Raw genomic sequence first — 25,346 nt, forward strand, 5'->3', positions numbered from 1 at the left:
GCGCAGAACAATTTGTTCAGTTTCTGTCGTCACCGTAACATCATGTCTAAAACTTTGCAGAGTGAGTAAAGACGAGTCGTCTTGATGCATTGGCTGCTGTGATTGCAGCCATTCCCCAACTGTGTGAATGCTACTCGCGGTCTTTGATCAGTGGGCTTTGATCAGTGGATGTTGATCAATGGTCATGAGAATTTGCATAATTAAGATTAAGGAACTGACCTCCCAGCCCATTGTTCCTTCAGTGGGCTGGTTTCAGTCATTATGCAAATGTACTGTTTATAAGATTGAAACCTGCAGTCAGCTAAGACTAAAGAAGTTACCTGGATGAGTGACCAAACGTTTCTCCCACTGAAAACGTCCAGATGAACAGAATCAACTTTTGGAGGCAACGATGAGTCATTTTCTGAGATGAAGGCCGTGTGAGGCCTTTGTGCTCCCACATGTAGGTTTGTTTCCTCCATCATTTTAATTATTACAACCTGCCATCAGTTACTGACATTTACTCTTCTTTTTTTTTTTTTTTTTTTGGCCTGTCCCGTTTGGCTCTTTTGCATCAGAATTGTTGTCTAAAGGCAAAGAAAGATGCCCAACGGATTTACTTTACCAAATTGACCATCCCAGCCTTGCCATAATGGTCCATTTGATTCACCTTTTATTGTTTATTTTATTTTCACTTACTGAATACGGGACAGACTTGACTGGGGGAAAGAAGGGGAGAAAGAAAGAGGGAAAGAGTTAGAGCTGAGAAGAGGGACGGGGGAGAAGGGCAAAAGACAAAAACCAACAGAACGGGCAGAGAAAAAAAATGCATATATCAATCACCTGGATCACCTGCTGAGAAAGAAAAAAGAAAACAAGCAGAAGAGAACAAGAGTAATAGAGTAAACAACATCACAATGATATATGGGAATATGACAGTAAATACTAAATATTAAACATTATTGTGCAGCACATAAGATCAACAGAACACAGTGTGCTTTGAGGTAGGAGCCAAAAAGGGTGTAGTTTGTGGGTGTGATCACCCGTGTGTACACCTGTGAGCATGGATGTGCTTGTTTTTTTTAAAAGGTTCCTTCATGTAATGATCTGCTAGAGGGTGTGGGGGGGCCACAGCCCCGTCCTCCAGGGTATGAAGCAGGTATGGAGGAGATCAAAACTCCAGACATCCAGAGGCCCCCAGAACACAAGAGACCAAGGAAGACCAACAGAGGGGCAGCTGCGCCACTGTCCCAGTAAGAGCTGAGGAGAGTCCCAGATGAGGGCTCACTCAGCAGCCGCGGAGCAGAAGCCAGGGGGAGTTGCAGTGACGCGCCCGTGAGCTCCGCCGGCAGCCAGCCGTGCCTGAGTGACCGAGCCCCAGGCCGAGAGGCCGGGGGCACCCCACCTCCGAAGTGGCCCGAGCGAGCCCCAGGCTCCAGGCCCCGATAAGCGGCCGCCAAGGAGTGAGCCGGTGTGTACCTGGACGCCCATCCCCGGACACAAAGAACCACCAACGCACCGATGTCTGAGGGGGTCCGCCACTGGCAGGGGAAGTGGTGGTAGGGGGAGATAGGCCTCCAAACCTTGGAGGGCCTGAGATGTCCCCAGAGAGGTGGCGCCTGACACCCAACCTGACATATAGACACAGAAATACAAACACACACAGATACAAACATCCATTCCCACCCTCATGCTCTCATATGCACTTACTCCACACTCAACCAACGTGGAGACAGACATAAAGAGACGTTGTACACACGATCACACTCCCCAAGCGTACTCTACAAACCGGGTCTAGGTACCCTTGCCCCTGGAGGGGGAACTGCACCCAGACCCAGGTGGTGTTACCCTTTTCCCTGCGGTGGGGGGAGGCAGACCGCCCCGACTCCGCAGCAGCAGGGAGGCCCCACACTCCAGACCGCAGTCGGACGGCCAACTCCTCCTCCTAGCCCCCCCGCTCCAGCAGGTCGCAGAGAATGGGGGTGAGAGAAGACTCCAAACCTCCCTCCACCCGCTCATTGTAGTGTTGATGCATGTGTGTTTTAAGGTGCATTTAAAACCCAGGAGGGCATGGAGCTACCTGCCAGAGAGCAGCAGGTAAGCGCATGGTCCCTCCTGCTAGCCCTCAATGTCTACGTGTATTTAACATTGAGAGGTGGGCAACGATGTCAGGGGTGGGGTGTACACCCTGATGGTAATTTGGACTCCGTGTATCGTGCCCACCCCCAAGATCCTATATGTATGTGTAATGAGAGTGTGAGTAATGTGAATGTCTAAGTTGTGGGATAAAATTGAGGCAGAGGCAGCCAGAAGGGGACAGAGGGGGGGGTAGCCATGTACTCTTCCTATGCATCCAGTGTGGAGTGGATTACAGTGTACTGTGGCTGCATTGGCTTTGTTATTTTTATTTTTTTGTGACACTCTGTGTCAAAAACAACTCATGTTCGTGGTAGCAAAATCCTTTCTCCCACCATTTAACATATAACTACATGCATTGAAACAATGCTTGTTCTTTTAACCACAATAGGGTGTGTATGTTTTTGTATTGCTTAAAGTGACTCACAGCCAATGTTCTCCTGGGGTAGGGAATAAGTAGCGGATATTCGCTGGATCTTGTAGAGGCTCTGTAATTGACTAGTCGTGTATCGGCCCTTCAATCTGTCTCTCTGCGGGTCTGTGTGCCGGCAGGATCTTGGCCTATCTTTGATCCAGCTGAGAGCACAGGCGGAGAGCAGGTTCGTCACTGATTAATGGGATCACTCTTAATAGAGCCTCACAGAGGTCAAGGAGAGACTGAGAGTCGGGAACAAACAGACATATGAAGCCCTCACAGTGTCAGCTATTTTATTTTATTAAGCTCAGTTTCCTGAAGGAAAACCTTCATGTTCAACACAAATGTAGTAGATTAGTCAGAGGTGGAATTTGAGGTTTGATTTAGTGCTTATCTGCCACATTATTAATAGATTAGCAATTATTTCTCTTCCCTCTTGATCTGAAAGCCGACGTGAGCGTGGCGAGTAAAAATGAAACTTAGCAAGGGTCATTCCTAGAGGAGCTCTTTTCAGCTTTAAACTGGTTAGTAAATAATAAATTAAATATTAGCGGTGGTAGGCTCTAGGAAATATTTGAGCAAAATAGAATTTTAATTATAACCTGTTTAAAAAGATCAGTGCGAAGTTCAGTTTTGCAACAGCCTGCAAATGATGCCGTACAGTGTCGGAGCTGGGTGATGTGGAGAAAAGTGGCAGCAGTATGAATACACAGTATGCATCTTTTTACAAACAAACACGTTACAATCACTGTTGTTAACAATGAATGCGTCATTTCGAAGCTCACAGTATAAACCATGTTGTTAGGTGGGGTTTTACCATAGATGGTGTAAAGATGGACGCGGCCACTGATGTTACCCGTGGGCGACTTATTTTAGAACTTAAATGCCACTGACAGCAGGAGATATGTAGTTCACTGACACTAATGTCTTTCATTAGACAGGAACACACACACGCAGACACACACACACAACCCCGTTCAGCTATCTTAGTGAGGACCTTCATTGACATAATGGTTTCCCTAGCCCCTTACCCTAACCATTAAAAATGATTGCCTAACCCTAACCATAACCTAATTGTAACCCTGACACTAGAACCACATTTTGAGGCTCAAAAATGCCTTTAAATGCCTTCAAATTTGTGAGGACCGGGTTGTGTGTCCTCACAAGTGACTGTTGGTTCTCACAAGTATAGCAGAATGCAAATTTCGGTCCTCCTCACAAAGATAGCTAGACAGGAACACACACACACACACACACACACTATGTACAGGTGTGTGTGTGTGTGTGTGTGTGTGTGTGTGTGTGTGTGTGTGTGTGTGTGTGCGCGCGATCAGCATCCCCGTTATCATCAACCTCAGGCTCAGCTTTTCTTTGTGTGGTGCTACACACCCCAACACCCATAACACATCAACATAAAACAAGCTCATTCTGTTCATACAGATAGCAGCATTAATCAAAATGAACAATAATCACGTAAATACAGTAAAAGAAGCGTTTTTAATAAACATTATTTATCCTCAAGTATAATTTCTGATTGACTCTTTTACGTCACGTCTCATTTACATTCATTTACTTTAGTTCCAAGATCGGGGTTCTAAGATTTCACCCATATTCACGCAGCACATACACACCCTGCCATCAGCTGTCTCTGTTTCTGTTCTTACTGGTTTTTATATTAGTGTCTTAAATATCTTTTTCTGTGTATATAACATTGGTATATTGCTATTTTATCTAAATGTCACCAAACCTCCCCCCCACCACACTGCAATAAACTGAGCAAAAACATATTAATGCAATATTTTTTTCCTCTAACAAACTATATCAATAATAATTCCAAATAGAAGACTTCCTGATATGACTACCTGATCATAACTGCAATAACTTTTCAGTACAGACACGCCTTTCAACTCTAATGGAGCAGAACGAAAAAAAAGTCTCTTGGCTGCAGAAGACACCGACCTTATTGCTCCCTGAGCCACACAAGCCTTTAAATCTTTAGCCGTGTTTCTGCTGCATCCAGGTTGTTTTCTCCTTGGCTAAATTCAATGGTCGAGGCTTTCCAACAGAATGTGCTGAACATTGAGGTGCAATGGCATGCACATACTGCACACAGTGTTAATATTAACATCCTCAGGCCTGTGTGAGTAATGTTTATAATAGTGAGAGTGTGCATCTCCAGGCACACATGAGAGAAACTATTTGTTTTGAGCATAAAACATGACTGCAGCGGGGAAATGGGGACCCTTTGGGGTGCTGGGTCTTGAAGAGACTCTGCATAGCGTCATAGGCCACCTGTAACTGAAGTGTAAAAAATGTTTGTTTCTTTTTAAAATGCCAGGAAGCATTAAACCGTGTCAGTGCATCCTCCTCTGATAACCTGCCCACAAAGATAAAAGTTAAGTGTTTATATTTCGTGTGTCCTCTCCTCGCTGTGCAGAGAACCTCAAATTAGCAGGTGAATTTTAAGAAGACAGACGTGTCGGGTGGATAACCTGTGGACTCGAACACGTTTACCAGAAACGCCACAGCTGACATTTTCTGCACAGTCTCTTTGTTTTCTGTACCACTGCCATCCTTTCAGTAAATATCAGGCTAAAGGCAGGAGCCACACTCATTAGTATTGGTTAACACACTGTTAGTTTAGTCAGTTAACAAACAGTCCTGGAAGTCCAGGAATATAAAGGGATTAGTTGTGGTCCTTCTACAGCAGCAAACCTCGGATTGTGCTGGGAAGGTTTTGCAGCCGAGTGAGAAGTGCCGCTGAAGAAAATAAGCCAAATGAAAGTCTGAAGCCACGATCCTCAGCTGGAAAAGAGTGGATGGCCCACTCCAGATGGAAAATGAGTTGGTGCCTGTGGAAGAGTTCAAGCATCTCTGAGTCTGTTCACGAGTGAGGGGAGAGCATAGCAGGTGATGCAGACACTTCACCTCGCTGCTGTAGCTGAGAGAGCTGAGCATGAAAACAAAGCTGATCTACGTTCCTACCCTCACCTATAGCCATGAGCTGTGGGTGCTAATCCAAAGAATGAGATTGTGGAGTAAAGATCTTTTCCACATCAAAAGAAGGGAGGTGAGGTGTTTCTGGCAGCTGACTGGGACGCCTCCTGGAAGCCTATTAGAGGAGATGTTTTTGGCAGGTCCAGCTGGAGGAGATCCCGGGTCAGACCCAGGGCAGGCTGGGTATCTTGGCTTGGGAACGCCTCAGTGTCCCTGGGGAGGAGGTGTGAAGTTTGTACCTTTGTTTCCAGTCAGACACGTTTGTGCTGTTTATCCGCTTTAGAAATTGGAGCCTTTTCTGAAACCCCAGTGTTATAAGACCTCGCCATCAGAATCGCAGTTTAATGTTTCCAGCATTTCTCTCGTTATTTATTTTCTTGTTTATTATTTAAATTGCATTTGTTTATTTTAGAACTTAAATGCCACTGACAGCAGGAGATATGTAGTTCACTGACACTGTCTTTCATTAGACAGGAACACACACACGCAGACACACACACACGCACACACAACCCCGTTCAGCTATCTTAGTGAGGACCTTCATTGACATAATGGTTTCCCTAGCCCCTTACCCTAACCATTAAAAATGATTGCCTAACCCTAACCATAACCTAATTGTAACCCTGACACTAGAACCACATTTTGAGGCTCAAAAATGCCTTTAAATGCCTTCAAATTTGTGAGGACTGGGTTGTGTGTCCTCACAAGTGACTGTTGGTTCTCACAAGTATAGCAGAATGCAGATTTCGGTCCTCCTCACAAAGATAGCTAGACAGGAACACACACACACTGTGTGTGTGCGTGCGTGCGTGCGTGCGTGCGTGCGTGATCAGCATCCCCGTTATCATCAATTTGCACCTAAATGATATTTAGGTGCAAATTGCATTTGCACCTAAATATCATTTTTTCAATTTTCAGAGTAATTTTCAGTTTACAGAATTTAAAAAAAACGTTCTCAAACATGCACAAGAAGCTACCATAGAACACAAAAAGAATTCAGTAATAATTCTAAATGAGCTTTTATTAAGGTTCAAGGTTCTTTATTTGTCACATGCATAGTTATACAAGTATAACACACAGTGAAATGTAGCCTGACACGCTCCTCGACATGTGCAAAAATGGGGTGGGGTGGGGGTGTAGAGGAAGAACATTATATATATTTACATATAGTATATACACTGGGTGAATGTGCAGTAGTAGTATTACTCAGCTGAATAAACAATAAAGGGTGCAATACTGATGTTTTTACTACAAGAACACAGTTAAAGGAAATGTACTCAGTGTTTTATCCAAATTATATTCTAAACGTTGAATACTCTGTAGAATACTCGACATGTTACATTGTAACATTTTAACACCTTTTCCCCTGTTTTTCAAAGTCTTGTGTTTTCAGGAGGAGTAAGCGGCGAACAAAAACTGAGGTACCTGATTATTTCTATATCATAAGCCCAGAAACATCCACTCTGTTTTTCATCATCATTCGCCTCATTAGTGTATATTTCACTCCTGGATCTAATACAGTTCTAACTCACCATTTTCCCATTATGAACACGTTACATCATGTAGTAAATCCACTTTGCAGAATCACATCTAAGCATTAAGTGTGTTGAGTGACCTGAAGGCTGCATAAATGCGAGGTGTGATCAGAAACGTCTGCCACACGGCCGTCTCTGCAAAGACCGTCTTTGATTTCATTAACAAGGTCGTGCAGCTCAGGAGCGTTCCAGCGCTGCCCGAGTTTCTGTTCAGGCCACTGCTGTATGTGCACATCTGCTCTTTCACTATGGAGCCCCGGCAGAGAGCAAACATCAGCATCTGTGAAATGAACCCAAACTATGGCGTCTTTAGAGGAGTTTCGCTGGAATCCCCTGCCATATCGAAGCCCACAGGGGGGCACATGTTTGTGACCCTCACAGGGTCTGAGTGGCTCTCACACTCAAGATGATGATGATTCCACCAGATTCAAATACTGCTTGGTGTATTTATTTATTTATGTAAGGCTGAATACGTGACAGAGTATAGAACCTGATCAGTTTAAAGGCTTCACTCCAGATGTGAATTGAAAGTGCAAAACTGTGAAACATGGGTGATGGATGAGCACTCCACATGCTTCTGGGTCACTCAACAGATCTGGATCACCTTGTCTTCTCTGCTAATTTAGGATTGAAAATGAAGGATTGCGGTTTGACACTGTAACAGGTCCAATCACGTCTCAGACACACAAGTGGGACAGACAGAGCCGGGACTTCAGGGCAGCAGTCTGGAAGTAGCAGCTTTGCTGAAGGTGGTGTAGCACTGTCCAAGGATATGTTGAAGGGGAGACTGGGGCATGTTTAAACTGCATGTTTTTTGGTGACACAGAACCTGATAAAAACGCCTCGTGTAGGAGCCGTAAATCAGGAAACCTTTTTTACTGTGAACGAGTTTTAGTTTCTTCTTTGGCTCCAGGCCGACAGATGTTGGACTGAAAACCGTTAAAATGCAGTGCAGGAAACCACCCTTTCATCCAACATGCCGTGCATCAGTAAGATACGTTACGGATGGTGTAGCCCACCGAGGGTGTATCTGCATGCACATAATGTGATCGTTCCCAACAAGCGGAGTAAAGCATCACACCAAATGAGGTGTTTCATTGATTTACTGGTTTCCATCCTACAGAGTAAAGTGTGACTAATGATCGGAGGCGCCACCTTCAGCATGATGCTGTAGTGTCACAGATTCCCTCCTCTATTTGACCTCTGAAACACATTTGTTCCATGATACAAACGGGCACACAGCTGCTTGGCTCGGATGAGGTTTTGCTCATACTTGATGTGATTTGTGCGGTCGGGAGAAAAGCAGATTAAGTTTTTATGTGTCATATGTAAAAATGTGGCTCATTAGGCACCGCTGGTGTACATGTTTCTAAACTCACAAAGGTGGGGCCTATTCCCTGCTCTGTTAGTTACAATAATGTTCAGTTACTGACGCAACTTCATGGCTGCAGGATGTGCTGTTGAACTGTATTGCATCATATCCAGGAAGTTGTCTCTGTTAGCCTACCTACCCTCATTTAAACAGCAGTAGACAGTAGCACACCTGCTCATTAATAATTTACTGCAATAGAGTTCATCTGTCCGCTTAAAGGATTTCTTCTTTTTTCCCTTTGTAATCTGAATATGTGTCCGATTATTGTCTCCCCCGTGTTTTTTGCTACTGTTGAAAACAAGCAGTTCTTTGAATCTTTGGGCTGAAGGAGGGACAATACTCGGTGTATAAATGCTCAATCAACAATCATTTATTTCCATACAATTCAACAATAAGAGCATTACAACGTCCGGACGGGAGAGATGCTACCAGAGGGTCAGGCACATGTCTCAAAATGGTGACGGGTTGCTCAGCTTTTTATAGTCTCTAGTGGCCCCCAGCTAGTCGTAAAAGCCAAAACATCACATTTTTTCTCTGTTACAGCGCCTAAGTTATGACCTCGGCAGTTGTTTCTCTGCTTTCTGTAAGGTGGGGGTGTGGAATGTGGTCTATCTATCTCCCCTGTCTTTAGACACAGAGTCTCCTGCTTACAACCTTCTCTTCATGATTCAACAATTAAGCATGTCAAGAAAACAGTGTAACACATTCCCAGCAGATCAAGGATACAGAGTGATGCACATTTATCTAATGAACTAATATGTGAATATGTTCTGTTAACTCAAAAGTATAATGAGAACTAAACTACATACAGATCACACACTCTATATTAAAGGGTATAATATGATCTACAGCAGTATTCTAATTCAACTACTTTGATTACATATATAAGGTAACATATAATAACAGAATAATATCACACTACATAAAGATGTGCGGCAGCAGTAGATGCTGAAATTAATAAATGTTTACGACATTAAGACATTAGCAGGAACTACTTATCATAAAAATGCTTTGTAATTGTCTTTATTGAGGGGACATGGGGGCGTTTAGATGAAACACATGACAGTAAATGGAAACCGGTCAGTAAACCAACAATAAGTGATAAGCAAAGAAAAATATAACACTGGAAACCAGAGCAAAACAAATCTATTGTTTATAAATATGTAATTAGAGTTGTATTAAGCAGAGATCACACTCCTGAAGACTTCCCCCTCTCCTTGGTCTTAACTGCCAAAAAATGGCCTAAATTTGTTTGTTTTCAACCCGTTAATTTACACTGTTCTTGGTAGATTGTGTTGATCATTATTTAAGTGAACCGGAGGTCTCTGTGTTTATAAATGAGCACACTTCTACATTATGATATTTTCACCCCCTTCGGCAACTTTTGCAACTCCAGCTTCAAGCTCGTTTGGCCTAACTAGTAGATGTAGCTTGAGCCAGAGTCGTGACAGGTCTTTCCACAGCTTGCTGATTCTCATTTTAGCTGCAGGATAGATGGAGTTCAAATCATTCTTTTTTTTTTTTTTTTTTTCTGGGTGTTTAAAAAAGTAAAGTTTGTTTTTCAACATAAATTTTCTCTGTGAATGTTTTTAGTGTTTCAGTGCAAGAACATCACAGTAAGTACAGCGTTGCTCTGTGTTTGGTTTCCACAAACACTGCACGTGTATTTGTGGAGCTGTGCTGTTGTCCTCCGTCCTGCAGGGAGGTCAGCGTCGATGTGGAGCTACAGAGCGGTGCTCCTGGAACCTGCCGGGGCTCAGTTCAGTTCAAGGACACTTGAGCAAATAACTCAGGGTCAAAGTGTAAAATTATTATCACCGGGTCGCATGTACGACCACAGGCTTAAACTGACCCCTGACTTCTTCTTGTACTGCTGAACTTTCAAAATATAAGTCGGCACGATCCACTCAGCTTAGTATCTGCTGAGAAACTTCAGCTATGCTCATGGAGGTGGAACACTGGATATTCTTCAAGTAGCCCCATAAAGTAATAAATACCAATGCTGCTGGATCGGTAAATAAGCAGTTTCCTTATAAAATATATGGAATCTAATGGTGATATGTCAGTGTTGGGCTTCGAAGGGTTTTTATGAGAGAGAAGACAAATATGCTCCAGTTATGAGTTTTGACAATTTATTATTAAACTAGTAGAATTTCCGATTAGTTTTACATGCTGCCATGTTGGGCTGTTCGATATAACGATATATATTAGATGATGATATGAAAACGTCTTGTTTCATTTTAAGCTATCGTTTGTTTCATGGTGTCGCAAAAGAAACTGTTTATGGCAATATTTGTTTTCATCGCTTTGATGGTCGCTGTAGAAGTTCTTAAAGTTCTCTCTTTCTCTTATATTTAATATAACCACACTACCGACGGATAAACCTTAGAACACGCCGTGTACTAAATACAAAGGATATTGCGGCCGTTTCTACTTATGTAACACTCGACTCCAGGTACACGATGCCCAGCTGAAGACGCTTCACGCAAGTAGAGTTCCCTGAGATTCACAGAATATACAGAAAATGTAAAATTTTTGTGACGTATGTTGTTGTCGGGACGATAAACGTCTTATATTGGGATATGAGATTTTGGTCGTATCGCACAGCCCTACTGCCGTGGACCTCCTCTCTCTGGCTCGGAGACAAAAGGCTTCCACACCCAGACACTAAACGCTTTTATTGCACGTCACAGAAAAGTAATATTGACGTGATTGAAACAGTTTAGCGTGGCCTCCTCGGGTCTCATCTCGGGGCGTCTCTTATTTGGAGACGACCCTTTTGCAGGCAAAACTCCCGTTACCATGACAGCCACCTCTTGTGCACCGGTCAGGCCTGTAGATTTAAAGATGGAGGAAGAGTGCATTCCATAGGAGCAGATTTATGAGCGAGGCTACATCCCTGCGAGGGGGTCTGCCAGTATCAGAGTGTGCCGTGGAAGACAAAACACAACTACTGTGAGAAGAATGAGATGTTAGCCTGAGATTAGGTTTATGGTTAATTTCAGAAGCATCTGTTCTTGTTTTTCCATAGATTTTTCAGGATCAGTCAACATCCCAAACCTTGTTGAAGCAGTGACACTAATATTAATATCTTTGTTTGAATGGGGAGAAAGACGGCTCTCATGACGTGGTGACGGCCATGAATCGATTTTCCAAGAAAGCCGTTATGTTTGAAGTGCTCAGTGATTAGTTATAGGTGGAATCCTTCATCGCCACATTCTGGTATTTTCTTTTATCTATTCTAATGAAACACGGGCTGCATTTATATCTGCATCCTGTGTTTCATGGCTAAGTGTTGTTTTTATTATAAAAACATTAAATTATCATTATGGTGATGATTGCGCTCTTGTCTTGTTTTAGAATCAGATCTCAGTGCTAACGGCAAAGTGAAACCCTATTTTCAGAAAAGTTTCCATGCTGTGTAAAATGTTGGGATATATTTATCTGGAAACGGTAAACACAGTTAAATGCTGAAACAAATTGGTTTAATATGTTTGCATTTTGATTTTACATTTTTTGTGTTTCATCAGTAATCTACCCGGGGAAACCAAACGTTTCTTTAGTTTTACTCCTGGGAGATGAACTGAGCATGTATTTAAAATCACATGTATTCCATTCTTTGCGTGGTATAAAAGGTAAATTGCAATCACTCCATTTTTGGAAACGGGGTTGTTGTGTTCCTGCCATTCGTCTTGTTCTTCAGAGCAATTATGCTCTGGAATCATTTACATTAAATTGCTACTTCTTAAACGGAGTGCTCATATTTCATCGCTGACACCAGGCAGGCAGTTGCATGGTGAAGTGGCTTCTTCTCTGATGGGTTTGACATCTGCAGGCAGTGACCCAGCAGAGATTCGGCTCCCGATTTCATCAGCCTTCCAGACTTCTGCACCAATTCAATTTTTCTCTGAGATAATGGAGCATTGGCAGCTGATGCATGTATGCTGACACGCCACGTTCACGCACGAGCAAATAAACCGCTTCTCCTTTTACTCTTAGCACGCAACCCTTTTTCCTTCTGCCTTCCCCGATTTTTCTCCTTTCAGTTTTTTTTTCTTTTTTCTGTTAACCTCGGACCCCTTTCTCCACATACCCATTCCCCCCCCCCCCCCCCCCCCCTCTCCATCTCATCTCTCCCAGCCAGCCATGTCTCTGTTCAGCAATGATTTATTGATGATGGTGCTTTCTGTAGTGGAAACATCAGTGCTAGCCCAGAAAGTCTTTACCTGAGTTTTTTGGTTGTATAATGTTGGCGTTGGTGAGGAGTCACTCTGATCCACACACTGATGCACTGTCCTATTTTAACTACGGCTCAAAAGTTACAGAAACCTTCATCTGACTCCATGAAAACACAAGTAATTGGAATATTAATGTCTTTATCACTTCAAATGTTATCAAACAGATTGACAGGCTTGAGATCCTGTGAGAGAGAGAACCACCTAACTGCTTCCTCTCTGCGTGCGGCGCTTGGAGCTCTGATTTGGCTCGCTGTTCTGTGGTAGGAGTAAACTGGCACCAGTGGAGCAGCGTCTACTGGATATGGCACGGTGCTAATCTAAATCTCTCTTGTCCTGTACAAACCTCCCACTTTGATACCAAAGCTCCCAAAACATCTCATTTCCTCCATCGCGTGTGACGGTTGTCATTAAGTGCTCCCACAGCTTTTATTCTACGTCTCACAAAGATTTCTCATCCTGTTCATGACATTTTGCTTTTTTACTCTTACGCTTTCTGACGTCTGCAGATTTGTCTTTTCCTGTTTATAACGTGGTTGGAGATATTGGTGTTCCTCTGCACTTCTGGCCAGAGGCCAGCTTCCTGTAAATATTCCCTGTGTTTTGTGGGTCCCATTTATTGAAGCTGCCAGTTGAAGGCCTGTTTATCAAACACGAGTCTGATGTACTGTCCTCTTTCAGCTCTCCACCAGGACCTCCCACTTCTTCTTCTGCTTCTGCTTCAGGAAAGTTTGTAATTATCCAACAAAATGTGAGCAAAATGTCTCTTTTGTTGGCAGTTTCCCACTTCATCACTCAGAACACAAACACTGACAGACTTCAGAAGAGAGACGTTTTGTTCCCATTAAACTGCCCGTCACATGTTGATGCTCCAAAACCACAACTAGCCAAATGTATTGATTCCCCCCCCCCCCTTTTTTTTTTTTTTCAATTTAACAATTTTTCGCTGTGCCAGTTTTACTTTAAAAAGAGACGTCCATTAAGTGTTAAGCCTCTCAACAAGATGAACTTGCATTGTGTAAAATGACTGAATCAATTAATTCTTCGGGTGAAAGAAGCAAACTTTGACGTTTGAGCGTCTCCTGTTCAGACCAGGCTGTGTCTGACGCCTGTTCTGTGCTTCTCCATAAAGAAGCAGCTGTAGTAATAAAGCATGTTTGAGTCCAGAAATGGAAATAAACTGGAAATTTCAGCTTAACTTTGTTGCGTAGGTTGCCTGTGAAATTTCCCAGCTACTAATATACGTTTAGAATGAATCATGTTAATTCACAGTGAATATATGGAAGATTAATGCTCCTGTTCCTGTTCTGTAGGTGGATACAGGCCAGCACAAGTACATTTTAAGATCAGTTAAAGGCTCCGGTTTCCTGTGTGTCACATGCAGAGCAGACATTGTGCTGTTGAGATAAATGTTGTAACAGTTATGACATCAAAGAGGTTTCTGAGGTGTATCAACCGCTTAGTGTCCTGTTTTTATAGTGAGTGAGTACACGGTCTGAACGTGGCGCTCTGGTGTACATTCATGTGTACGACATGTAGCAATGACCACATCTCTGCGTCTCGCCATCTGATCTGCTTCTCTTGGCGCTTGATTCATTGTCTCTGGTACATTTTTGTTCTCCACACGTTCCCTCTATCGTCTCATCTCTGCGCCTCTACTTCTCTTGTACACATTTCATCTCGCTGACTTTCTCCACACATTCCAATTACACGTTCGTTCTGTCGCTTATCGCGGCTCCTCTGCTCGTCTCCTCTTCTTTCACGCTTTCCTCCCCGCTCTCTCTTACACTCGCTCCAGCTTCATCGTCTGCGTTCTTCACATATTTTATCTCTGCTTTCGTACTTGGCGGTCTGCGTTCCCTTCCTTCCTTCAATTTATTAAAAAAAAAAAGTCCAGTGAGTCACTGGTGACTCCATGTTGTGACCTTCTTTCTGCTTTCAAAATGGAGCGTTTTCATCTCATCCGCCACGCCCACTCCTCCTCTCAGGTCAGCCTCATCCCAAACGAGAGTGAGTCAGAATTGATTCACTAAAAAAAAGTATATGTTCAGGGATTTGTTGTGCTGGAGATTATGCAGGCGCATCATATCTGAGAACGCTGTTTTTAGAAACGCACAGCACACATTTGTCTGTTTTCTGTTCCTTTGTGGGCTCCAATGAAGCACAGCGTGGAACCCGTTATAGCCACCCCGACCATGAATACTACACGGACAACCTGCACATGGCGAATAAAGCCTTGATTGATTATTAATTGTAAAATATGGCCAAGTATTTGCAATTTATAAAGATGACAATTAGTATAACACCGGTTTAAGGTTGGCGCATAAACGTTACATAAACGTCTAACTGTCTGCATTTTGGTCTGTGAAGAGAATCAAATGGGCATTTTTGATTAAACTCTACAACATTCAGTTTGTACGGCTTGTGTTGATATGGAGACAAAATTAATTTCAGGTTGAGTCAAGGCTGCCTCACAAAAATGCTCTGAAAAAACAGGAAATTTCAGGTTTGAGTCGGTGGATACAGCTCGTGTAAAATCACACTTTGGTTTGTGAAGTTTGATTAGAAAACCTGAGATGACTCGTTGGCTAACAACTTGGCAATCACCAATCATTCGCTAATGAGTATGACCTACATGGGGTGATGTAGCTCAGAGGTGGAGCAGGTCATCTGCTAACTGGAAGGTTGGTGGTTTGATCCCTGGCTGCTCCAGTCTGCATGCCAAATATCCTCGGGGAACATGCTAACCCCAACTTAAATGTCTGTTAGATCAAAAGCACTTACATAAAAAAAGCACAGCGAAAAGTGCTGGTGTGAATCGCTGAATGGGGGAAGTTTTGTTAAGAACTACATAAGAACCAAAGTTTACAAAATGGATTTAATGTTCTGTTCAGCATGATTAAAAAAACTGAACTCATAAGTTCGATCACCAGGAAAGTGTTTACTGAGGTCGGGGCTGTTTTCCTTGTGTTCACTACGAACCCGCGAGATTCTAAAGCCACGGAAATGAGAAATTCTTCAATGGCCAAGTGAATCACCTGATGTCAGCTTTTATAGCACGCTTTTCATTTACTGAATACAAAACTGAAGGCACAAAGAGCCACAAACACACAGGTGCAGTAAAGGTCTGGCCGAGCATCTCAAGGGAAGAAAACGGTGTTTGGTGATGTCCTTGGATTCTAAAGATTTATCCGGTTTGTCCAAGTTCAGCTTAAAGTTTAAAGTTCGCTCACATTTTGTTTGTGGTGTCTGTTTCCAAAAGCCTTTGGCGCCACGAACATTTGGCTGATCTCACATTCTTGTGCACCTGTGGACGTTTTCAGCTGTTCTGCTAGCTTAAGTCAAAGGCTGATGGCGTCCACTCGTTGGGTCTCCTTCAGCATCGAAACGATCGTCACTTAGTTTGATTTTTATTTCAGAGAAGTGGGCAGAGTGCAGATTGGGCCATTAGTCGAATCACTTGGACGTGCCTGAAAGGATAAAAGTAATCACTTAATTTGAAGTTAGGAAAGTTTTTTTTTTTTTTAATCTTTACTCATTTTTAATGAACGTGTTCAAGACTTCTTTGTCATTGTTGTTTTTTCTTCTTGCCTCTAATTGGTGGCTGTATCAATGAAACACAGACTCTGTTCTCATACTCACCTTTATTTGATTGACCCAGTGGGAATTTGCATCAGTTTACATTCTGTATGTTACTCGTGTACACTTTGCACAGGCTGTAACCTGGTATTACGGCTATTTGGAACTGAAAGCGTTTCCAGCTTTTCAAAAGGTCCAAAGTTTCTTTTACAGGTGGAAAGAAACTTTAGCAAAAGTGGTTCAGACGAAACATTTGTGAATTTTGAATTTCAAACTGCAACTTACCAGATTTAGAAGTTGCAAATTGAATGCATCCATTCACCATTTACTCACAGCTCCATGCAATCATGTCATTCCACTCATCATCCTGTCATTAATACGCTGAAATCTGAGATGCTTCCTTTAATGAAACATTCTTGCAGGATAGTTGATTCATAGACTGATCCCTGGTAAAGTTGGGAACGACGGAGGAAAACAAACCCAGCTGTTATTCACACATTAGCAGAGGCTTCCCTCAAAAAGCGTATCGATCCAGAACTGAAGCAAACGTCCAGGCGCTCATTTTTCTTTGTTTGCCGTAATGAAAGCTTTTCCACACACTGTTGACAGAAACTCATTGCTGACATCAGAATCTTGTTTGAAAGCGAACATTGAAGCTTAATTGGGTGTTTGGGAAACACCCAGGCATTATATTTTGACTGGTAGTAGTTGAGCTTGTCAGCTCTTTGAGTCCCTCTGCAAAGTAAATACGGCTAAATTGGAGCGTGTTTTCGCTTCTCGAGAAATATTCAGGCTGGTAAAAGTGTCATTTACCTCCTACCGAGGCCACCGGACAAAGCGTGTGAACATCTCGCTCTCGTCTGCATCGTATTAATGACCAAACCCATCTCGTCCATAGCGTCCTGTCATTATGAAACATTTTGGTGGTTATTTCTCCTCTGGTACGGATGACTCAGTGCACACTCAGTATTTTAACACTTTGTACGTGCCTTCATGTTGCTTGTGTGTGTGTTTGTGTTTAGGAGGAAGTGGAGGCAGAGAACAGGCGGAACACGAGAACCAAACTGACGCCAAAGCTGACCCCACACCGGGAAGAGGTGAGAACCACAGAGAGACAAACACACCCATGTGATGTGCAGACACACACTGAACATCACTAATTCATCATTTCACTTGAACAAAGCCTTGTACAGTGCAGTGTTTCTGCTGCTCGCCGAAGTTCACATGATGATATTTTATGGTTAATCGCAGAAATATAGGGGATTGAATTTACCTGTTTGTCGTCAGCTCCACCTCATGTTTAGTTTTAATGCAGACTCTCAGCGATGCTGACAAAAAGCAGCTTTTGAATTTTGATTACGTGCACATCAGCACTATGGTGAATTTAAACATGTCCACCAGCCAAGAAGAGATTAGGTCTTCAAACATCCACATGACAGGACACAGCTCACCTCCACATGCAAAAAGCCCCGTCATCGCTGTGCTTGCATCTTTAATGCAATTCTCTTACATGAGAGAATACTTCCATCCAGGATCAATTTACTAATGGTCTCTGACTGATGGCCAGTTAGCGGCGCCCCTTAGCTTCTCCCGTCCGGTGGTCAGGCCACAGTTGTGTGATCCACGCCACCGTCAGCTGCAGCTGTAGAGCCTGTAACACGTGAAGAGCTGCTTCATGTGCTGCTGCAGTCCAAGACGGTGGAGTTGGTCAGAGACAGCTGATTGTACTGCTCAGTTGTTTTTCTTTTATTTGAAGAGGAGCGACTGTTAAACAGGATTGTTAAATAATGAAATTAAAAAGCAGAGCGCAGATGTACCCACACACCGTGACATCAGTCTTACTCTGTGGAAAACACCTCAACTGTCAGACAGTTTTCCCATTTAAACGTCATTATCTGCACTCACCCAGAACTCTGACGCAGCCCTAACGAGAAGCTGTTTCGTACGTGCTAACTGTGCTTCGCTGTTCTTTGATCAGAGCTCCTCCCCAGCGGGTCGTCACGACTCCCAGATCAGCGTCCGCAGCAGGAAGGAAGGAACGCTGCAGAAGATCGGAGACTTCCTGCAGAGCTCCCCCACGCTGCTCGGCACTAAAGGTCAGCACGCGACTCGTTATTGTTGGTGACGTTAAACTCGAACTATCTTTGTTGAAGACGATCGTGGGACTGAAAAATGTTCTTTATTTCGAACATAAGACGGAGCAGCAGAAACCGATGCTGCGATTGACGAAAAGTGCGCTTAATGAGTTTTCTGTGCTGCACAAAAGTCACGTTTACAGAAAGTGCAGAAATCTGAAATGTTCAGGGCCTTTTTTGCAAAGAGGAAAGTTAAGATCACAGCAAAGTAAGTCTGTATAGAAAACTACAAAGCAAAGTGACTGCATTAAAGAGGGTTGGTATTCACATGATCCCACTTCCTCCCTTTACAGTCTGGGATAGATTTTGCTAGTTTGTCTCCTTCACTCTGTTCTGTGGTGAACTGCAGTCACTCCAGCAGTCAGACAGGCCCCAGGCACGCTGTCTTGCTCCTGACGCAGCCTTCTGGCTGTTTTTAATTGCCTGCGTGTAAGAACCCTGATGTGGCGGCTCTTGTCTGTGGAACAACTGAAAAGGTCAGCGTGTGGAATTGAGGCATTTTTAAAGGAGCCTGGTTCACTTACAGAACAGCCCAACCTGAAGTTTCTGGCGGTCGCCGGTGCTTTTATGCATTTTAATTTGTAATTCATCAGGATGCGAAAACATGAACGTGAGGACTGCAGTGGCCGAGCCTGCATCAGTCCATCAGGAGCTGTCCTTCGCTGATGCAATGTTTCAGAAATATAAAAGTGATGGTCTGAATGTCAAATATGATGGAGAAAAAAGGAACACTTTTAATTTCAGACCTTGCTGGATCTCACCACACACACACACACACACACACACACACACACACACACACACACACACCAGAACTTTCCCCACAGATACAGTAGATCCCCTCTGCTGCATTTTATTCATTCATCTGCAGTTATTTTTACTGAGAGTCCAGGAGGCAATCTTATCGGTCCAGATGGGTTTTAGGAATCTTCAAATTTAACTGTGAGTGTTGGGGGGGAGAAACGCAGGGCACACAAGGACAAACCTCAGAGCTCCTGCCGGAGTTATTTGGAAAAGCATTGCGCAGGTTTGACAGAGTAAAAGGGCAAGGGCAGTGAGTTTGGGACACTAATGATGGCTTAAAGGAGAGAGTTAAGACAGCCAACATATTGGAATCAACCAGAGTCTTCTCTGTTTTATCCTCAGGGACCCACAGTTTCACTCGGTCAATTAATTGTGGCCTCAGGGATCCAAGGCAAGGTTGCTGTCATCTGCAGCCATCTGACCCACCCTTCATCTCTCTTCTCACCTTCACTCGTCTTTTATCGTCCTTATTTTAATTCCTCCACTACTTCGCTCTAGCTTTCAGTCTCCTATTTCACCCTGCTCATCCTCGAATCGTGAATCCGTCTTCCTGCAGGAAGAGCTTCCTATTTAACCTGGAGAGTAACTCTAAGAGCCAGCGTTGGTTTACTGAGGCAAACAAGTTTTCATAATGGACCTAGCTTGTTTGTTTCAGCTGGATAAACACGCCGTCAGCTTTGGATTAATTTGTCTCCCGAGTCGTCTTCACTGATAATTCCTGTTTAAAGTTTTTAGGCTTTAAATCTGCGATTAAAATGATTTATACACGCACACTAAGCATTGTGATTAACGGGATGTAGTTAAGGATGCTGTTCAGCATGCTTCTGCTTTCCTCTAAAACTGTGTCTGCAGCCAAGAAGATGATGAGCCTGGTGAGCGGACGGGCCGGCACAGATGCAGCAGCCTCCTCTTCCTCCCTCAGTCTGAGAGCAAAGAAGAACAAAAGGAAACTCTACAGGCCCGAAATCTCCTCCCCCATCGACATGCCCGCGCACCCAGTGAGTCTCACAGCGTTTAGTGCAAACATGTCCGTATCAGCGCAGACTTACTTTTTATTCACACAAAGCTCCGAGGAACGTTTATTTTCCTTAACAAGTGCTGATCCCGGCCTTTTTCCTGGCTCGGAATGAGCTTTATATTCGTTTGAATATTCCGAATACTTTTGGCTCCAAAAGTTATTTTGCACTCTTTGAAATACGAGCACAGATGTGATGGAAATGCAGACCCTCAGCTTTAATTCAGAGGGTGCTACATTAACTGTTTAGTAGGGATGGGTATCGTTTAGGTTTTATCCGATACCGGTGCCAAATCGGTACTTTTGAAACGGTGCCGGTGCTCAAACGGTGCTCAAACCGGTGCTTAAAGAATGGAGAACACAAAATTGGTCCAAAAACCTCTCATGTTCAGCTGTTTTTTTGTAAAAAGATAACAATGTTAGCCTTTTCTGCAGCTATGGGGCATATATGGTATCACTCTTGGCTGGAAGCTTAATCAATGGAAAAAACACAAACTTTGTCCAAAAACCTCTCATGTTTAACTGTTTTCCACTTTTTCTTTGGTCATTTTAGCCTTTTTGTCCAGGGTGAAGGGAGCATCTGCCATCACACAAGAAGACAGCCGCATGTAGCTATGATGATGTTTGCTAGTTCACCTTACATGCATTAATGTAATAACGTGGTTAGTCTACTCAACGTAAATCACACAAGAACAACATTAAGCTACTCACGCAGAGAAGAACGGCTGCTGCTGCTATCAAATACGGCGCATTTCTCGGCTTTTAAAAAAAACGCTATGCGTCTCCAGGTGTTTCATGAGATTCGAGGTGTTACCTCCTTTGACAGTATCACAGTATCAGCTTAAAGCACTTGTTGCTGCTGAGTTTGCATATTTTGCTGTGAAGTACAGCCAGACTTTTGACCGCTTCGCCTTGGACATTTTTAATCTGTAGCTCTGCTCTAACAGAACGTACGTACCTGGCCCCGCCTACTATTCTCGGAAACGTAAAATGATTGGCTAGAAGTGTATCACAGCTCAGGGAAAAAAAAGCACCGAAATAAAGCACCGAAATGTGCGCTGCTTTTCGGTCTGGTTACTACCGTTTATGTCAGAACCGGTGCCATCATGGCACCGGTACCCATCCCTACTGTTTAGTTATTGTTCATTTTTATACACAGCCCGTCATTTTCACAGGTCACAGGTAACCAACTGGACAATGGAGTCCAGTTGGTTACGGTCATGTGAGGCCTGTGTCATACTGGCATTTTCCAGCTGTTCACTGGAACTCTCAATATGAGGTTTAAAGAGACGGACCGACATCATCCTGAAAAAATAAACCAGCTCAGCAACAACTAAATGCCTGAAAGACCACAGGAGACATTTATAGAGTGATCACAGAATGATGTCTTTAGTATAAAACCATTGGTTCCACTCAGGAGGAGGAGGGGCAGATTAGACTTCACCCTTTCATCTGAGGGCTCTAATGTTTGGTCTCATTTCAGATCATCAGCAGAGAGCCGGAGGAGAAAGAGAGCGACCATCAGATCATCAAGAGGCGCCTTCGATCCAGGAAGGCCAAATAATTTAGTCCATTTGGAGGCGTGGCCCGCGCCCATGACCATTTCCAGGCTAAGCTAACAGCCTGCTGCTACTTAACCCAGACATGGTGGTGATTTCAGTATTTTCCTGACCGATTCAAGTATTTCAGCGTTAACTTAACGTAAACTTAAGTTTGAGTTTTTCTCAGTAAATACTTCACTTGTTAGATTTCTTTTGTGATTCTTAAGAATCAGAGATGGGGAGAAAAATACAGGCTAGCCAGTTAGCAGTTAGCAGGGAGGCTCAGCTGCAGGTGAGGGGGCAGCATCTGAAAACAAACTCAAAAATCATCAAATGTAAATAAATCTGTGTGACGCACTCAAGACTGACATTCCAATTTATTTTCTCAGCTGTTCGTTGTCTAAATGTTGACATTTACTATCAAGTGATTCTTTTCTGATAACTGTAAGCACTCTGACTTTTTTTAAAACCTTTACGTGCAATCTTTTGATACTGATGTGCTGGAGGTCCAGGTGCATTGATTTTTACTTTCTTTTATTTCTTTTTCTAGGACAGTTAAAGTTGACATAGTTGAGACATATTTAAATGTTACAAGTGGTTTTGTATTGACTTCATGTGCACGTTTGAAAGCTTCTGCACTTTATTTGAGATGAGGAGCAAATTGTGACCAAGTGTGAGAAAAAGTCCGTCTGGTGCTGCTGTGGTAGCCAATCGCCTTCCTGCAGTTAAAGTCATGACTGAGTGTTTTCCCCAGGATAAGTTTTCGGGACTTGTGCCTACCTTTAGTTCTCTTTAGATCACTACACTGAACACCCGACTTTTCTTCTTTTCTACACTACATTAAAAGTTTGTTTCAATCATAATATTCTGAGTTTTCTTTTTTATAACATCTCCTGTTTTGATATTATGTTGAAGATATTGTGGGGTCTTAACTTGAAGTGTAAAGCATCTAAAATAGTGCAATCTAAATAAACAGACAGAATAATGATACTGTTGGGATTATGGGAAGACTAGTGCATGTTTGTGATCCGTGCATGTTTGTGGTCGGATTAGGTTTAAAGTTGAAGTTTTCCAAACAGCAGCTTTTCAATCATCCAGGTAAGCTTTCCTTACCTGGATGATCGAACATGCATCAAGAAGCCATTTTCGGTCCAACTGCTGGTGATCATAGAGAATAAAGTTTGAGCAGATGTGACGGAGGAACCAAAGCCTGGACTTCACTGAACCAGATGGATGGACAGTGAAGGTTTGTCTATTACAGGCATTCATGTTTTTGAAATCGCACCACCTCTACACCAACAAGAAGCTCCTACAGTCCAAATACACTTTTTCTTTGCTTCTCTCTCTGTGGTTTCACGGTTGATGACTTCGTTTTGGTGTGTCTGAAAGAGAAAACAGCATTTTCTCTTCCAGACACTTTTCAGCTCACAGACTGCTGTCCTGCCAAAATCCTTCAGCTCCGTTTTCAATGTCTTCATTAAAGACGTCTTTGTGAATTTATGGTCTTATTTGGTATTTTCATCTTTATTTTTTGGTACCGATTGGAGCCAGAAAAGAAGGCAGGCAGAGAATCCCAACTACATCTCGACAGCACCTCTCAGCCTGTAGGTTTCACCCCACATTTTTGGAGGACAAAAAGCAAAGTCCAGGCGTACTTCCAGTCTCATCTCCTTAACTGAGACACCTGATTCAACAGCAGTCTGTTTTCAGTCTGTTCTACATTTATTAGATTTCGTATGTTCCATTTTGTTTGTAATCTTTTGTAAACTTGTTCTAAGTGACCTTTTAAAGCGGCGCCGTAGTCCAAAACCCACAGTCGTGCCTCCACAGGACTCCATTACTCTGCAACATGCCGACAGTAATCACTCAGTGCACAAAAAATTAAGCAATAGATCAATCACCCACATAATTACAGACATTACAGAACCGCACCGAGGCACTCGAGCAACAAGAAGCAGTTCTGATTTTTGTCATTAATGTCACTTGGGGTGCGGAGGTGGGAGAACGAGCTCCACAGTTGTTGGTGTGTGGGCGACTGAGCTAAGAAGAAAATACTGCAAATAATTTCTCTTCTGTTCACTTTGACGCTCATTTGAAGACTTGGGATCAAATATGAACGTCAGTTTCAGTGGCCATCGTCTCCACGTTTACAACTTACACTGAATATAACAGTAAATCTGCTTCTTGTTTGCTGCTATAAACATTTTTAAATACTCTAGGAACAACAAGTAGGCCTGCAGAGCGAGAGCGAAGCGCTCTAATGGGGTGATATGGTACTACAAGGTCATTAAGATAAGATGGGGCCTGATTATTTAAGACCTTGTATGTGAGGAGCAGGATTTTGAATTCTGGATTTAACAGGAAGCCAATGAAGGGAAGCCAAAACAGGAGAAATCTGCTCTTTCTAGTCCCTGTCAGGACTCTTGCTGCAGCATTTTGGATCAGCTGAAGGCTTTTCAGGGAGTTTTTTGGACTTCCTGATAATAATGAATTGCAGTCGTCCAGCCTGGAAGTAATAAATGCATGAACTAGTTTTTCAGCGTCACTCTGAGACAGGATATTTCTAACTTTAGAGATGTTGCGCAAATGGAAGAACGCAGTCTTACATATTTGTTCAATATGTGCATTGAAGGACATGTCCTGGTCAGAAATGACTCCAAGGTTCCTCACAGTGTTACTGGAGGCCAAGGTAATGCCATCCAGAGTAAGAATCTGGTTAGATATCATGTTTCTAAGCTTTTCAGGGCCGAGTACAATAACCTCAGTTTGATCTGAATTAAGAAGCAGAAAGTTAGCGGCCATCCAGGTCTTTATGTCTTTAAGACATTCCTGCAGTTTAACTCATTGGTGTGTGTTATCTGGCTTCATGGACAGATAGAGCTGCGTGTCATCAGCATAGCAGTGTAAATGTATGCTATGTCTTCTAATGATGCTGCCTAAGGGAAGCATGTATAATGTAAACAGAATTGGTCCTAGCACTGAACCCTGTGGAACTCCATAATTAACCTCAGTGTGTGAAGAGGACTCTCCATTTACATGCACAAACTGGAGTCTATTAGATAGATATGATACAAACCACTGCAGCACAGTACCTGTAATACCTACAGCATGTTCTAATCGCTCTAATAGGATATTATGGTCGACAGTATCGAACGCTGCACTGAGGTCTAGCAGGACAAGCACAGAGATGAGTCCACTGTCAGAGGCCATAAGAAGATCATTTGTAACCTTCACTAAAGCTGTTTCTGTGCTGCGCTGAGCTCTGAAACCTGACTGAAACTCTTCAAATAAACCATTCCTCTGCAGATGATCTGTTAGCTGTTTGACAACTACTCTTTCAAGGATGTTTGATATGAAAGGAAGGTTGGAGATTGGCCTATAATTATCTAAGACTGCTGGGTCTAGAGATGCTTTTTGAGTAAAGGTTTAACTACAGTCAGCTTGAAGGCCTGTGGTACATAGCTGATTATTAGAGATAGGTTGATCATATTTAAGATTGAAGCATTAATTAATGGCAGGACTTCTTTGAGCAGTTTTGCAGGAATGGGGTCTAAAAGACACGTTGATGGTTTGGAGGAAGTAGAATTCCAGCACTTTTGATGT

General features: G+C 43.0%; 1 protein-coding gene across 8 annotated transcripts in view; it reads left to right on the forward strand.

Moving 5' to 3' along the window:
• kif20ba (kinesin family member 20Ba) overlaps nt 1-22,100 on the forward strand; it is a 67,785-nt gene extending 45,685 nt beyond the window's left edge. For 6 of the 8 annotated variants that reach the window (XM_026189918.1, XM_026189913.1, XM_026189916.1 and 3 more), the window contains 5 exons: nt 6,907-6,948; nt 17,271-17,345; nt 18,227-18,344; nt 20,040-20,185; nt 21,686-22,100. In XM_026189918.1, the coding sequence (XP_026045703.1) occupies nt 6,907-6,948; nt 17,271-17,345; nt 18,227-18,344; nt 20,040-20,185; nt 21,686-21,766 (462 nt within the window). In that variant the 3' untranslated portion in view covers nt 21,767-22,100. The remainder of the gene's footprint in view (nt 1-6,906; nt 6,949-17,270; nt 17,346-18,226; nt 18,345-20,039; nt 20,186-21,685) is intronic. The other 2 variants (XM_026189919.1, XM_026189917.1) reach the window with 1 other exon arrangement.
• The last annotated feature ends 3,246 nt before the right edge of the window (nt 22,101-25,346 follow it).

This window comes from Astatotilapia calliptera, chromosome 13, assembly GCF_900246225.1.
Source record: "Astatotilapia calliptera chromosome 13, fAstCal1.2, whole genome shotgun sequence".
Classification (NCBI taxonomy): Eukaryota; Metazoa; Chordata; class Actinopteri; order Cichliformes; family Cichlidae; genus Astatotilapia; species Astatotilapia calliptera.